The sequence below is a fragment of the Fusarium solani genome (genome assembly GCF_023522795.1).
Source record: "Fusarium solani strain SB1 chromosome Unknown bctg00000009, whole genome shotgun sequence".
Lineage (NCBI taxonomy): Eukaryota > Fungi > Ascomycota > Sordariomycetes > Hypocreales > Nectriaceae > Fusarium > Fusarium solani.
This window is the reverse complement of record NW_027072144.1, coordinates 1,557,230-1,572,620: the sequence shown is the minus strand read 5'-3', so window position 1 is coordinate 1,572,620 and position 15,391 is coordinate 1,557,230. Positions and strand designations below refer to the sequence as shown.

The window sequence follows — 15,391 nt, the reverse complement described above, 5'->3', positions numbered from 1 at the left end:
TTCGATGTTTTCCCACGGGCAATAGATGACGAAGAGACGCACTTAGACCTAAAATGAACCAATCCTCGGCCTGTCACTCAGGCCGCCATTACCACTATGAAGTTCAGCATACGTGCCCTGGCTGCGCTTCTCATTGCAATAGCCTTGGCTACAATCTAGCCCATTCGCCGCACCTCAAACCCGCCTGCTGCCCACGTTCTGCTCGGTAACATGTGGCATAGCTATGACGCTGATTTCTTCCTAGACATAACATGTGGTCTGTATTCGTAGCGAAGGAAGTTCCCAGCACCCGCTCGTGGATGGCCTTCATGCCACCAAACATACTCTACGATGCCAATGAGTCCTCAACTGCACTTCCACATTTTTAAGCCGGACTTGCAAAACAATATACTAGAGCTAAAGGGGAAGGAAGAGGTTATTTCTAGCGTCGTGCACCTCCAGTTTAATTCTAACAAGGCCCGTCTTGTTAGTTCTGCTTATCGAGCTGGGACTGTCGATTTCTGGCATGCTGAGGACGGCAGCCTAAGCCTGCCAAAGACTATAAGGTCTCCTGGCAAGCTAGGTCCAATCAAGCATGTCTTTACAAGTGTCAGCAGTCGAGTCTTTGACTTGAATTAGTCGCTCTGCAAGCTATGGTCTGTAGAAGAATTTCCGACGGGTGCTTGAAACACCCGGAAGAGTTTTCTCCCCTGGCCTAGCTCCTGCTGCCAAAGTCCACACTAACCCGGGATAGAGCTGATCTCGTGTAGGCTCCAGGGGGATGATCATGTTGATTCCCACAAGCTCAGATTACCATCTACGCTCAAGAGTGAAGATCATGGGACAGGGATGGTATGGAAGATTGTGGCATTATGAACAAGACATGCCGAAAAGAACCAAGTTTTCAACTAGGTTTTGCGGACCATTCTTTTGCAATGGAGGCAAGGTTAGCCTAGAGCCACTTTAGCCTGATGTCTGCATGAGAGGGCTTGGCTCAATTGAGGTGTTGCTCCAGCCATGTTTGAACTAGACCAGCTTGGACTCAGAGTGACTATGACCCGGATAGAGATAGAAACCACTAGATGAGCCCAGATTTCCCAAATCAAATAGTCACCTGCTCGGACCTCCAGTATCCGTAACTTAGACATTTATCAAGGCGGACACCACCCTGGCCATCGCCTATTCGCCTTTATTAGCACAAGGCCTCCTCAGTTGGGGCAGTTCTCACATGTAAACCAGATGTCGCCGAGATCTGCATGGCAAATTGTTTTCGGGAAATTCAGCCTTTTATTCTCCTGCTGACAGGGGAGCTTCCAAAGAATTGAAAACGTATGCGACTTCCCGCCTATGTTGTAACTTTTTTGAAAGGCCTTTTCCGGGGTCAGGCCTTCTTGCTCCGCCTCAAGGCAAAATACTCTTGAAAGATGGTCGAAGAGGGATGCAGAGCTCGATGGCTGCGGAGAATGGCATATGATTGTTGTGTTCAAGCCACGCGGATGCTTTACATGCTCCTCTTTGTTATGCGTGCTGGTGATCAGTGCGAGATGGCCATCGTCGGCGAGAATAGCGATAATGAAAGAAAGAGAGAGGATCAAGCGAAATGTCTGCATTTTACCAAACTGGAGTTGCGAACTCTCCTTTGTTGTAGTTCGATGAGGTGACGGGCTGATATAGTGAGAACGAACCTTGGGCCCGAAGCCGGTTTGCGTCGCTCCATAAATGAGCCGGAACCAGACCCCTGCCGGTATGCACGATCCGCTTGAGCCAATGTAGGTGAACAGTGTTGACACAAGGAACAAGGCATGGATTAGAGCAAATGATAGCAGCCTAGATGTTGTGGATATGGAGATAGTATGGAGACACTTCATAAAAGGATTCACGTCTACCGTGCGGGAGTTTTTTTTTTTTGAGATAAAGGCAATAAGAGTCCGCGGAACTTCGGACCAGAATCCCAAGCGATAGCGGTCTATCGCCATTATCACCCGGGTTTCTTTTTAAACTAACACTGGTGCTCTCAATAGGTTACAGCACCCACTGATTTCTGGGCGGCATAACCAACCATAGGAGGAAACGAAGCAAAGCCATCCGGCGTATTCAGGAACGATGTTCGGATCCCGCTTCGACAGAAGTCTTTTCAAGAACTCTCTGGGGCGTGGGGTCAATATCGCGTAAGGAGGTCAAAGCGGAACCCCAAGTAGTGCCCCGAGCAGAGCTTGATGCCCCTGGCATTAGTCATCCATGTGATATTTCTGGTCTCCAGAGTCCTTGTCTATATTCAGCAGGCCAATCGGTTCCTGTGACCGCCCCCAGAGCTTCTTGTCTCTTTCAAGAAGACGAAAATCCCCATTCAAAAACAGGTTCAAGACATTCGTCGCTCGCTACGACTCTTCAGCCTGAAATATTCCGGGTCTGGGGGGATACTCGGTGGGGTTCATCACTCCTGCTATACTGGCCGCTGCTGGTCTGGTCTCGGCCTTGACTCAACAATGCACCGGTACTGCGCTCAATGAGGGTGGCAACTGGTTCTGCGGTGCCGTCAAGCAGATCCTCTACGAGGGTTTGCAGGAAGTGGCACTTACAAGGCCGTCTCCAAGATGACCAACGATGGCCAATGTATTCAGGAAGATGTTCCCTACAGCGGTCCCCTTGCGCCGCTTGATGAGGATGTAGGTAAGTCAGCCAGGCTTGTAATAACTCCCATTACTAAACTAAACCCCGGCCTTATAGCTTTCCGTCCGCGTCCGCGGCCCCTTCAACCTCAAGGAGTTTGCCGTCTACAGCCTGGGCTCCGAGAACAAGAAGCGCGACAATGCCCCGTCCCCTCATGCCCACGCTCGCCGCCACGGCCACCACCACTTCCATGAGCAACGCAAGAAGAAGCGTGCCGAATGGGTGACCGCTACTATTGACGGTAAGGTCGTCTCATGGGAGAACAGCTACATGTGGCGACATCCCTTCTACGCAGGCTCCTGCTACTCCCGATCCCGCCGCCGCCGCTACTGAACCTGTCGAGCAGCCCCCCGAGCCGGGCACCTCCAAGCCCAAGCCTGACGTGAGCAAGAAGGTTAACATGCCGGGCAAGACAAAGACTAAGCCTCCTGCCGGAGGTGACTGGCAGCGCACCGCCTACTACAACGCCGAGCAGCAGGTTGCCGATAACGTAGTCTTCCTCGGCAACTACGGCGGCGACGGCTCTGGAATTTTCGACAAGTGAGCTGACACACGTTGAGTGTTTTGGTTTAGGTTGGTACTGACTGAGTTCATAGCACCTGGGGCAACTCTCTGTCCTACCTCAACGCCAACGGCAACGGCGGCTCTGGCTCTCCCAAGGTGCTCAGGGATGTTTACATTCCCTCCAACAAGGAGTTCGCCATATTCAGCGCCGACAGGTGCGACGAGAGCTGCGGCTACTCTCGCGTCCCTGAGGTCGCGTACAGTGCGTGCCCCTTCGACATCGCGCTAACCCCAAGATCAGTCACTAACTTCTCGCTGCAGAGGGCTTCTCTGGTGCCAACAAGGTCTTCCTCTTCCACTTCAAGATGCCCCTTGACGGTGGCCGCGGCTTCAACGGCGGCATGCCCGCCCTCTGGGCCCTCAACGCGCGGATCCCCCGCACCCTGCAATACGGTGACTACAGCTGCTGGACCACCGGATGCGGCGAGGTGGATATCTACGAGGGGCTCACCTCCGGCGATACCAAGTGCAAGAGCACATTCCACCTCGAGAAGGGCGCTAGTAGCTCCGACTGCTTTGTCCGCCCTGTCGACAAGTTCATCAAGGTCGCCACCGTCTTTGATGGGCGCACCTCGAGCGTCGCTATCAAGGAGCTTCCCAGCGACTTCGACCTCAACTCCGGTCTAAGCGATACTACTATCCGCGAGTGGGTGGAGAGCTTTGCCTTGGCTGAGGAGGGCAGCAGCTTGTACCAGCTGTCTGCCTAAGTCTTGCTCTAACGAAAGGGGTATGTTTGCGTCTTTGTGCTTATGTGCCGTTTTCGATTAGATTAGATATAGCACATGTGTGATTTTCTTCTCTGTGTATATATGCATTTATCTATACGAATAGAGGCAGTATATTAAAAATAGCGTAGAATCCGGTCCCGAGGTCTTCAACTTGCCTGATGGTGCTTGTAGGAGACTACCAGCCGCTATGGTGTGTGTATAGTGAGTTGTGTGGTAAGGCGGCAGTGCGGACAATCTAGGTAAAGAGCGTGCTGGGGAAGTAGTAGGGTAGCTCAGTACCGCATAGGCATCGTTCAACACAATTAGTCATCAGCTCTCTTACAGGAGGCTATGAACGATCGCTATATTTGGTATCATCATCTCCAGACAGGCAATATAGAATAACAGTCATTCTGGCCTTTAGGTATTTACCTTTTCTAAGCAACTATTTAATCGTTCAATCCTCTTTACTATGCAACTTCTCCTAGCAAGCGAGAGGTTCTCAAACCCTCTCCCCCCTCCCCCCTTAGAGAAAAGAAGATCTTCGAGTTTTGAAGACCATTGCTTAAGGAAGTAGCTTGTTAGTGATGCTAGGAAGCATTTGCTGGCTGAAACTGCAGAAGTATCACTTATCCTGGACTTGACAGCTGCGCTTATGTTGACAATTGGTATGTGGCACCTTAACCTGGTTGTGTGGTCGGATACTTTGTCCTCTCCGATTCTTCCTGTTCAATTACATACTAGCCAGCCATAGCCTCATGAAGTCTCTCATCTTGTATTCCGTGTTTGCTCTATTGACCAGGCGACGCCTCAGACACTACCCATGTCACGTCCATGACAAGGGACAAGCGGCGAAGGAGGCCCAAACCTCGCACGCCTCGGCCCTACCCTAGACCGGAGCCCAGACGTCTTGGTCAAGGAAGACACAGCTATATAGACCACGCTCGTTGCACATTCATACTTACCAGCTACTCAGCCATCAATACAAATTGGTTGCGCCCTTTACCTTCGGCACATTATCATACGAGACTTACGCCCCCGGGTTTAGGTAGCCTTACTTTTTGCTGCATTCTCGGTATGGGAGCTATCCTGAACTAGCTGAAAACTTATCCCCTAACCCTTCTCGGTTCCTGCCGGCCATTCGACACCGAAGCAAACCGCTTAGAAATGAACGCAGATTCATGCTGGCCGGTCACAGTTCGCATTCATGCTGCTTACACTGACATTCACATTTGATGTCTGATGTTGCCCCGATGTAACTGCCATCATCTGACAGGGCTGCCTCTCTCAGACATAGTCTTTGAATTCAAGCTCTCTCAGAGCCCTCGCCCCCGTATTTTCAAGAGATACTGACCGTCAAGTCTGAAACAGCCAGGGGCGTTGACACGTATTGTGAGATCTGGCTTGCACTCGATAGGCAAACCCTGCGTCGCGCTCTAGTTGTTCTGTTAGACTGGGAACTCGGAATGGAGCGACTTTTGGGCTTGCATCCCAGCGGTGAGTCCCATAACGTACATCTGTGATGTGACAACAGCGTAGTACAAAAAATGCAAGGTAAAAGCCCCTTTTTGCCACTAGGGTCCTTCTCAGCGTTGCGACCTATGGTCACTTGCCAAGAAGTGCAATGGGCTGCAGGAACACGGTCAGATATGGCCACCCGCTTTGGTGGAGGCTGCCTAGGGGCTGCAGTGAGGCACTCTCGCAGAAACACCAGCCGAAGGGTGACGCATACGCCGAATCTCTTTCTGGCTCTTGGGTTACATTGCATTTTTTGTACACCCCCTGGTTGGTTCTGCTGTATCGGATTTCAAAGATAAGATCGAAGTGATGTGTCCGCCTTGGCGCGTGGTGATGAGGTGAGGGGGGATGCGTCTTTTGCTGGACGTTAGAACACTTCCGTCCAGGCTTTTGCCAGAGTAAAACGCATTGCTATCCAGAACGATCCTAGCTGGTACATAAATATCATCAACCGACCTGCTGGCCCAACCACGGCTCTATCTTTCCACGCAACGCATACTATGGCAGGGCACATCAGGCCCGAATCACATACAGGACAAACCTCAGGGTTCTGCGAGAAGCACACCGACTTATGGCGTTTTATTTCAGCTGAAAATGACATCAAGGTTCTTAATCAGGCCGTTTCTGCCAGAGGAAACGCATTTTTGATAGGAAAGGATCTCGAGCATCTCTACAATGGTCTGCGATCAGCGCAGACAGGAGCCTCTCGACACAGACATCATCTCATTCTGTCCTGGGAGTCTGCTCCTGAGTGGCTCAGGATAGACTGGAGCCAGCATAAAACGTTTATGGAGATTCATTATAGGAACCCCAATATTATATTGAAGTACTCAGACCCGAACTATTGGCGTGCTATTCAGGTCGATGACCTTTCCAAGTATGTCCAGAACGAGTTTGGTAGCCTTCGGACCAAGATACTCTACTTCAAGGATGAGGAGTTCCAGCTACGGACCTTGGATCTAACGTATATGCCATCTTTCGATGATGATCTGGAAACGACTGAGCATTGCTATTACTTTGAAATGGGAAAGAAGCACTCCCGGTGCACTCCAGAAATCTTTTACCTATATGAGAAGGATTCTCTCAGCACGCCGAAGAAGCCAAAGATTCCCTGGCACGAGAGGAACTAGCCAGTGATTCCAATTGCGAAAAGATTTTGTGAAGCGTAAAAGAGCCAATGGTCGGATGAGAGACTGGCTAGGCGTGGATGGAAGTCCCGTGGCTCGCAGCTCTGGCGCCTCTGCACAGTGACTTTGAGCTATACGAATTACATGGACTCTAGGAGCCGAAGGGGAAAGAATAGGGGAAAAGGTCTTATTTTCATCTATGACAGCTCTTTGTTCGTTATGAGAAGGCACTGTAAGCAACATCGTGCCGTCGCTGTTGGCCTGGAAAGGATGCACGCACAATGACGCTTCCTACAAACAAAACAAGACACTGGAAGAGAGCTGAGCAGTTGGTGAATAGCCCTCCTTGTTTGCCTAGTCCCAAATAGCTATTTACATCTTAAACTTGGCCAGTTGTTTGTAATAGACATAAAGCACAATGTAAGTTGTTTCAAACACGGGTGCCGGAAGGCCAGATAGGCTCAGATTGTTGACTATGAGCGAATCCATATAGCCTATTGCACCTCGCTTACCTGATCGCCATCGGTTAACAATTGCTTTGTACTCAAATCAGAACTTGAGCTTCTGAGTTACTTTCTCGCGCCAGGTGGTGGACGAGCTTATGGCTTTACACAATAGGGAAGGGAGTAGGTGTTCTCATCTATACCAAAGTACAGCTTGACCAGGGTTAAAATCACCAACATTGGGATTGCAGGCGGCAGTCGTGATACCTACGACCGGACTCCACGAGTGGTTGGCAGCACCGCCTTGGCCCTCGGTCTTTGGACAATGAGTCGTCGTGATGCCATCTTTGTGCTCTTGACCAACCAGGTCGGCCCCGGCGTCCTGTCACTCTTCCGGTGCGCCGGAAACGCTTGGTGTGATCCCAGGCACGACCCCGTTGCCCGTTATTTGCTTCCGCAGTTTCACTTCAGCCCCGAAGATGACAGTAGAGGAAGCAGCAGGCTTGCAAGGTTAGTCTCCCACGCGCGTGGCATGGTAGAGGCTGTGAGTTATCATGCCTGGGCCCAGCGATGCTTGACCATTGTCTCGTGTGGAGTCTCGAGGCTTTGCACCAGGGTTCGGGCTAAAATCGAAAGGTCTTTCCGTACCTCATCACCCTTCGCTGGAAGCAGTTCGTGGCTCTTCCTTAGTTCGATGAGGAGGGGCGAGACGATCGTGATGCCGTTGGGGGTTGTGAAGATAGAGAGCTCAATGGCGGATCTGCTGGAGCCTGGCATCTTGGCAAGCGTATGGCGAATCTTCACTTCCTCCAGAGCTGAAGCAACCTAGACAGGATAGAATTTTTCAGAAAAGGCGAGAGTATGAAGAGAGTGATGCTGTACGCAAGAGAAAGGCTCCTCTGAAGAAAAAGGGCAGAAAAGGGCAGAAAAGAAAAAAAAAAGGCCGCGTGGATAAAGAGTGAAGAACCGTGCAATGGCCCGGACCGCAGGCCGAGTGTGAGGTTGCTTTCTTACACTATTCGGCTGGACAGCTAGCAGCCAGGAATGACTGCCTAGATCGTTGACGTCGGCCGAGGGATTAGGATCTACCACGACTGACGGAAGGATCTTTACTGTCCATTACTGGGCGAAATGAACTCTGGCATGGGGTATTATTCGTCGCGATGCTGCCAAAGTTCGCTAGAAACCGGCCGTTGACCTGCGCGCTGACCTGCGCGCTGACCTAATATCGCCTCGCGTCCTTGGTGTCCCAGAAAGCAGCCCGGCAACCAGAGATTTCGAATAAGACATTGGTGTAATTTTTCGGGACCAAGTTGCCTATATAAATCGTACCTGGCCTATGGATTTGGGTCTCTGGTTTAACTAGGCGCCCACCCCACGACCTTATTGGCCTGAAGCAGATCGCATCCCGGGTTAGGTCATCGAACCGAGTTTGTTGCAAGTATGCCCCGCAATATCCCGAGGCCAGTTAACTACGTCGATGACGAGAGTTGGGATTCTCAAAAATCCGGTAGGGATACAGAGTCCCAGTTTGCTAGAGTCAGCCCTGACCGCGACGAAGCAGACGAAGAAACCGAGGACTCTTGCAGCGAAGAAATTTATGACTCGTACTGCGAAGAAACCGAAGACTCAAGCGGCGATGATTCCATTGTAGTTCCAGACCATGTCGTGGAGTACGCCGAGACAGCGTCGCCGCGAACGCCGTCAGAATCGTCGGCGCAGTCGAGTGCAACATTTCATCGTGTCCGGAAATCCCGGCGGCGTAGATCGTCCCGCTACATGATCAGATCGGGCTCGGAATCTGCCCCATTCTCTTCTCCTTGCTCTCGTCTGGGTAGCTTCGGCGGAAGCCAGGTCATGAGCCAGGACCATTCGCTTGTGAATAGACTAGAGAGAGCCATCTTGACCCTCGACCAGCTGAAAAGTTACCTGCAAGGCGTCAAGATGGAGGCAGCTCGCGGTGATGAAGAATACGATGGGCACTGACTGCGTCAATGTCGGGAGCTCATCAGATCGCGGCCTTGGCGAACTGGATGTGCACACTTCGATAAACCAATCTGTTGCGGCTATGTTGCCTACCAGGGTCCTCAATCAAATCAGAGTCGAGTTGGCGTGTGATAGTCCTCATCGTTAATATATGTCCAAAACTTCACCACACGTGTTTGACCAAGCAATACTGTAGAGTTGTTTGATGCCTGAGTAACGACAGAGCGATGCATCTTTTCTCCATCATTCCCCCCTCTATCAGTAAACAAGCCACAACCCTGGCCTTTTCTCTGATCAAAGTCAACTCAACTGGGACAACACATCTGCCCCCACATCAGCACATCATCACAGCATGAAAAGGCAACGACCTTGATCTGTAAGCGATGGGATTAAAAGAGGTTGAGAGCGATCCCGATCAACATGCTAGGTTCTATCAACAGAAAATCGACTAGCCAGCATCACAACTTTGCCGCCACCTCACCACGTGCTAGGCGCATATGACTAGCCGTAAAAGTGTTGTTGGCAATGGCTGAGCTCGTGCTAACGTCCAACGCGAGAGCAAACGCAGCAATGATCCCGGCGAGTTCAGCCTTGTCCCCCGGCCCATCAGCGCCGCACCGAAGCATCCCGAGCGCCTCCTTCTGCATCGGATATCCAGTGCCGCCGCCAACCGTCCCGACTGGCAGCGACGGAAAGTAGAGGCTCATCGTCAACTCACCCGTCTCCGAGTCGAGCTCTGAGGTCAGGTGACTCCAAGATCCCTCTGCTGTGCTGGCCGGGTCTTGCCCCGTCGATATGAAAATGGCCGCAATGACATTTGACGTGTTGATGTTGGAACCGAACTGGCCGTTCCGGATGCCCCCTTCTTTCAGGGTCTGCTGGGCCCTGTACAAGCGCTCTGTGGTGCACCCGAGCACGTACTGGCACGCCGCCGGGGTGATCTTCCCCCAGGCAAAGACCTCGACGCCCCGGGCGTTCATGACGTTGCCCCAGGACGGCTTCTTGTCGGATGCCAACTGCCCCTCGATAAAGAAGTCTCGGATCTGGTACTTATCCGCAAACAACTTCCGAAGCATGTCGCAAGCGTATTGCGTGGCTTTGGTGACCATGTTTTGCCCGGCCGCACTCCCGCAGTCATAGCTACAAAAGATATGGACCTGAGACCCTATCAGAGCGGGCTTGAAGAGCTGAAGCTTCACGTGCTTGCTCGTCTCCTCTGCCCATCGAGCGAACGAGCTTTGCATCGTTGGCAAGGTCTTGGCGAAGGCAGCAGCGTGGCCGGGGTTGGCAAAGACGAAGACGGGATCTCGAGACATGCCGTTGCCAAGGGCCTCGACGCGTATGCCGCCGGAAGCGTTGAAAGCTTTACATCCCCGAGAACAGCTTGCCACTAGTGTCGGTTCATATGTGGCGAGTGGTGCGTAGATGTCGTCCGTGAACGCCGAGGTAGCCACACGCAGCGGGCCAGCAATGCCAAGGGGGACCTTGGAGAACCCGATACAGTTTTCGATTCTCACTTCACTGACCCTTTCCTGCTGCTGGTTTGATGCTTGGCTGAAGCGCTCTCGGAGGGATTGCAGAAGCTCCGACTTGGTGTTGGTGTTCCTGGATGAACGCATAATGGCGTGCAGACGGATAAGGATGGCGATCAATTTCCAGTGTGCAGTCCGAAAAGGTTTGAGATAAGAATGAAGGCGTACAGAGGTGCACCACTCTCCGTGGCTTTATTAGCTCTCTATTCCATTGCTGTTACATGGGCTACCGAAGCCCTGGGTACGACCCCAACGTCGTCTATTTTCGGCCCCGGGTCAGGACAAACCCATGCTTGACCACATGCTCGGTATGGGAAGTGCGACGAACTAGTTGGTAATTTCTTCTCCATCTTTTCCGGCCCGTACAGGCCATGCGGCACCGGAGCAGACCGGTCTGAAATGGACCCAGAACCACACAGACCATTCACGACATGGAGATGTTCAAGCTTGCGTAAAAGGGCCCAGTCAAACTATTTGACATGAAATTGGTGTTCCCATTAGTATTCCGATTTACCGCAAGTCGTCTCCTCTGGCTCTGCTCCAACCGATCAGCACTTCATCACCACACCAGAGCCGGGGCTCTTTAGGCTACTCCCTCAGGCAAGGCGGTAGACGAACCCATGGCTTCGTACAACAAGGAAGCAAAGGAGCCGGTGTTCTCATCTACGCCAAGGAGCGACTCAATCGGCATCGAAACTACCAGCATTGGGGTTACAGACGGCAGTCATGATGTCGACGACCGGGCTCCACAAGTGGTCGACAACACCACCTTGGCCCCCGGCCTTCGGACAATGAGCCGTCGAGATGCCATCTTTGTGCTCTTGACCAACCAGGTCGGCCTCGGCGTCCTGTCGCTCCCCGGCGTGTTAAAAACGCTTGGTCTGGTCCCGGGTACGGTCGCGATCATCGGCTTGGGCTGTCTTTCCTGGTATACCGCCTTCGAGCTCAAGCTGTTCTACGACCGCCACCCGCATGTGCTCAACATCGTCGACATGGCCCGCATCGTCGGTGGACGAGGCTTTGCATGCGTGGCGGCGTTCGGCATGATCCTCCTGGTCGTCATGACCGCCGCGTCAGCCTCTGTGACCTTCTCCGTGGCGTTGTCGCTGCTCAGTGATGATGCACTCGGCTCGACCGCATTCATCGGCATCGGCTGCATCTGCTGCTGGTTTCTCTGCATCCCTCGCACAGCAAGGTTCGTCTCGCAGAGCGGTATTCCATCATGCATCAGCATCCTGGCCGCTACCATCGTCGTGATAGCCGCCTTGGCAGCCGGACGGCCTGTGAACGCCCCGGCCGAGTGGAGGAGAGCGCCTGTCTGGTTTGCGAAACCCTCATTCAGGGACGGTCTGAACGCTTGCCTCAAGATCTGCTACGCCTTCTCCGGAAATGTCAGCTTTGTGTCTTACATGGCTGAGATGACCAACCCGCAGAGAGACTTCGGTGCCGCACTGGCCTGGCTCGAAGCCAGCTCCATCGGCTTCTACGTATTTGTCGCAGTATCTATCTACTGCCTTGCCGGCGAGTATACGGCATCGCCTGCGTTGGGGTCAGCTCCTGGGATACTGGCTCAGGTTGCTTACGGACTCGTCATTCCCTCTGTGTTGTCGAAGGGCCTTGCATTCGGCCACACTGGAATCAAGTTTGTCTACGTCGAGGTCATGAAGCACTACAAAATTGCCCATGAGATATCGGTCAACACGACCAGGTCATGGTCAATTTGGATGAGCATAGCCACGGCGTTTTGGACGCTGTCCTTCGTCCTGTCGATTGCCATTCCCGTATTCGACTCCATCGTCTCAATGACCTCGGCGGTCACAATAGCTTGGTTCTCGTTTGGGATCAGTGCCATCTTTTCCCTTCACATGAATGTCAAGTTCTCCAGTTGGCAGAACGCCTCGTTGACTCTCTTCAACAGTCTTCTTATCATCGGTTCGCTATTCCTCAACGGCGCAGGCCTGTGGTCTTCAACCACGGAGCTAAGTGGCGCTCTAGCTTCTAGGGGTAACGCCGTCGGCTAGGGCGACGCATTCTTGCGGTCTGTCACCGGGCTCATAACGTGGTCCTTGGCTTCCGCCGCCTTTCGATTCACTTGAAGGGAGCGACAGGGACAGGATACAGTTGTAGAGATAGAAGATCCTCTCTACTATTACTCTCATACGGAAGGAACCTTCGATATGGTATGATATGATAGTAGAATGAGAGCCGTTAATTCACGGTTGCCTTCGTTAACAGGCTTAGCAGAATGATCCGAGTGTATCATTGCGTAGAAGATACCTTTGCTTCGCCTATGGTAATAATCAATAACGTCTATATTCCTATGCAACCGTTACGTCCTTGCTCTATCTACATCCCTACTGTCTACTATGCTGTCTTCATCATACTGTGTCTCAAAATTGCTATTATCCTCCTTGAATAATGGCGGCCTGGTGCGTGGTTGAATAGAGTACGTTGATAGAAGAGAAGGGTAGCCGGGACAAAGACTGCGCACTCACTCATCGAACTCATTGCGTACGTGTGCGGCAGTCCAGTGTCATTACTCACATGGACGGCAGAGAGCTATAAGCTGGATAACTCGGACGGCTTACTCTGAGTCAAGTGGACGGCAGATTTCGAACTCCACCAGCAGATGGACTTGCTCCAAAGCACCTGCTTTACGAGTAGCGTTCGGCAATTCCGCCAGGCACAAGTACACTGTCGGCAAGGACTGCTTACGACGCACTCATCCATGACCGGTACGCACAAGCCTTGAAAGTCTTCGTCAGCGAGCGGCTAATTTCAGCCAGTCCTGTACTGAGAAGTCACTCCTTCCTCAATCCACAGAAGGCTACATAAGGTGGCTGTAGTCCTCGGCTCGCTTGGGAGGTTCAAGCTCTCCAAGTTAAACAAAGACCTACAGACTGAGTAATTTGATTCCTATGCCGGTCGCACCGGAAATGTCGCGAAGCGTCTTGGACAATGGCTTTCTTCGATCCATTCTCGCTCAGAGTTCCGTCCTTCTCGGTCTTGTCTTTTTGCTCACAACGGTACGTCAGATGGCCCAACTGCCCCTCGTATCTGTCGTAATAACCTTTTCTCGTTCAACAGGCAGGGTTCGCGTTCTTGGCCTTGGCCATCTATCGCATCTGCTTCCACCCTCTAGCTGGATATCCCGGTCCAAAGCTTGCAGCATGCAGTCAGGTGAGCCGGAACCAATGCCTGACCAGGCAAACCGGAATGCTAATTCAAGACGGCGCAGCTCTGGTTCATCCGAGCGTGGGCGGGAGGAAACTATCCATTCGACATGAGGCGGGCGCATGATAAATACGGCGACGTGGTCAGGGTTGCACCCAACGAGCTCAGCTTCAATACCCCGCAAGCCTACAAAGACATCTACGGCCACGCCATCGAGGGCAGGAAGCCATTCCTCAAGAGCAGAGTCTTTTACGATCGAGGTCCCTCCGTCGTGCACCCGGACATCGTCTTCACGATCGATCCCGAGCAGCACCGGCCGCAGCGACGATCCCTCTCTCACGCTTTTAGCGCGAAAGCCCTGAGAGAGAGCGAGGACATCATTCGGGGCCACGTCTGGCTCTTCGTCGAGCAGATTGGCAAGCATGGCAGCCCGGGGAGCGGAGGCGTCGACATGTCGGCTGTGTACAACTGGCTCACATTTGATATCATCGGTAAGATGTGCCACTGATGCGAGGAGCGAAGGGCTGACAGCCATGGGCGAGCTGACGTTTGGAGAATCCTTCAGGTCTGTCGCCAATTGGAAACCAGACATCTACGTCTCGCTCATCCTGGAATTTACGAAGCATTTCACTCTGCTCCAGGTGGCCAAACGACTATCCGTTCCCGAATCTCTTCTCTCTTGGCTCATGCCCAGTGACCTTCAAGCGAGTATCAGCCTTCACGAGAGGCTGACGAAAGACAAGGTGGCCCAGCGGATCGCGATGAGCAATTCAAGCAAGCGTGAGGATTTCTTCGCTTACATCCTCCGCCGCGGCAGCTTCAACAAGGACCAGCTAGCGGAGCAGGCCAAGATCTTGCTGCTGGACGGATCGGAAACGACAGCAACCTTCCTAGCCGGTGTGACTTGCTATCTGCTAACAACGCCAACAGCGCTGGAGAAGCTGCAGCGCGAGGTGAGATCGTCCTTCTCGTCCAAGGATGAGATCGATGGAGATTCCACAAAGAAGCTCCCATATCTTCATGCCGTGGTTGAGGAAGGCCTCCGTCTGTTTCCTCCAGTTCCACTAGGCCTTCCACGGACCTGCCCCGGTGCGAAGGTGGGCGGTTACGATGTCCCGCCTGGCACGGAAGTGTCAGTGGACAACTTTGTCATGTCTCGCGATACGCGAAGCTTTCCCGACCCAGATAATTTCCAGCCTGATCGTTGGATCGGGGACGGTTCTGGGTGTATCAAGGAGGCCAGCCGCCCGTTTTCTCTTGGGCCTCGTGCCTGCTTGGGCGTCAACCTGGCATATCTTGAGGCCAAGATGACCCTCGCCGCCATGGTGTACTCGTATGACTGGGAACTGGTCGATAAGAATCTGGATTGGCTTGGGCAGGTGAAACTGCTGACATTCTGGCGAAAGCCGGAGCTGCTGGTTCGATTTCATCCCTGCGGCGCTCTTGATGCAGGCGACTTGAAACGAGAATAATCCAGGCTCTTCCCATGTGTTGAACTAGGATCACTCATATTTTGCAGCTGCGTTGGCCGTTTTACCACCAGATATTGCTTGAGACTGGGCAGCGTTGAGACAGCGTGGCTGCCTGCTGCAGCTAGCATACCCGCTGGAGACGCGTATCTGTTGTTGCGTCTGTGTTTGTGATGGAGGCGGAGTGGCGCGGGTCGCGCTAGGCCCCAGGGGAGTTATGTA

At 52.7% G+C, this 15,391-nt stretch overlaps 7 protein-coding genes across 7 annotated transcripts; 5 read left to right on the top strand and 2 right to left on the bottom strand.

Moving 5' to 3' along the window:
* Window positions 1-2,573: 2,573 nt before the first annotated feature.
* Window positions 2,574-3,920, top strand: MRS44_013544 (uncharacterized protein; the record flags this gene model as incomplete). The annotated part of the gene is made up of 5 exons (XM_065617014.1): window positions 2,574-2,645; window positions 2,707-2,895; window positions 2,945-3,189; window positions 3,246-3,415; window positions 3,475-3,920. The coding sequence occupies 5 exons, from the start codon at window positions 2,574-2,576 to the stop codon at window positions 3,918-3,920; spliced, it is 1,122 nt and encodes a 373-aa protein (XP_065473086.1).
* A 1,649-nt stretch (window positions 3,921-5,569) lies between these two features.
* MRS44_013543 (uncharacterized protein) lies at window positions 5,570-6,568 on the top strand (the record flags this gene model as incomplete). The annotated part of the gene is made up of 2 exons (XM_065617013.1): window positions 5,570-5,608; window positions 5,825-6,568. The coding sequence occupies 2 exons, from the start codon at window positions 5,570-5,572 to the stop codon at window positions 6,566-6,568; spliced, it is 783 nt and encodes a 260-aa protein (XP_065473085.1).
* Window positions 6,569-7,560: 992 nt separating this feature from the next.
* MRS44_013542 (uncharacterized protein) lies at window positions 7,561-7,785 on the bottom strand (the record flags this gene model as incomplete). Its single annotated transcript, XM_065617012.1, has 1 exon — window positions 7,561-7,785. The coding sequence occupies one exon, from the start codon at window positions 7,783-7,785 to the stop codon at window positions 7,561-7,563; it is 225 nt and encodes a 74-aa protein (XP_065473084.1).
* A 666-nt stretch (window positions 7,786-8,451) lies between these two features.
* MRS44_013541 (uncharacterized protein) lies at window positions 8,452-8,994 on the top strand (the record flags this gene model as incomplete). Its single annotated transcript, XM_065617011.1, has 1 exon — window positions 8,452-8,994. One exon carries the CDS (start codon window positions 8,452-8,454, stop codon window positions 8,992-8,994), a length of 543 nt encoding a protein of 180 aa, XP_065473083.1.
* A 458-nt stretch (window positions 8,995-9,452) lies between these two features.
* Window positions 9,453-10,613, bottom strand: MRS44_013540 (uncharacterized protein; the record flags this gene model as incomplete). The annotated part of the gene is made up of 1 exon (XM_065617010.1): window positions 9,453-10,613. The coding sequence occupies one exon, from the start codon at window positions 10,611-10,613 to the stop codon at window positions 9,453-9,455; it is 1,161 nt and encodes a 386-aa protein (XP_065473082.1).
* Window positions 10,614-11,146: 533 nt separating this feature from the next.
* Window positions 11,147-12,547, top strand: MRS44_013539 (uncharacterized protein; the record flags this gene model as incomplete). The annotated part of the gene is made up of 1 exon (XM_065617009.1): window positions 11,147-12,547. The coding sequence occupies one exon, from the start codon at window positions 11,147-11,149 to the stop codon at window positions 12,545-12,547; it is 1,401 nt and encodes a 466-aa protein (XP_065473081.1).
* Window positions 12,548-13,462: 915 nt separating this feature from the next.
* On the top strand, window positions 13,463-15,172 carry MRS44_013538 (uncharacterized protein; the record flags this gene model as incomplete). The annotated part of the gene is made up of 4 exons (XM_065617008.1): window positions 13,463-13,552; window positions 13,614-13,706; window positions 13,756-14,191; window positions 14,232-15,172. 4 exons carry the CDS (start codon window positions 13,463-13,465, stop codon window positions 15,170-15,172), a joined length of 1,560 nt encoding a protein of 519 aa, XP_065473080.1.
* Between the last annotated feature and the right edge of the window lie 219 nt (window positions 15,173-15,391).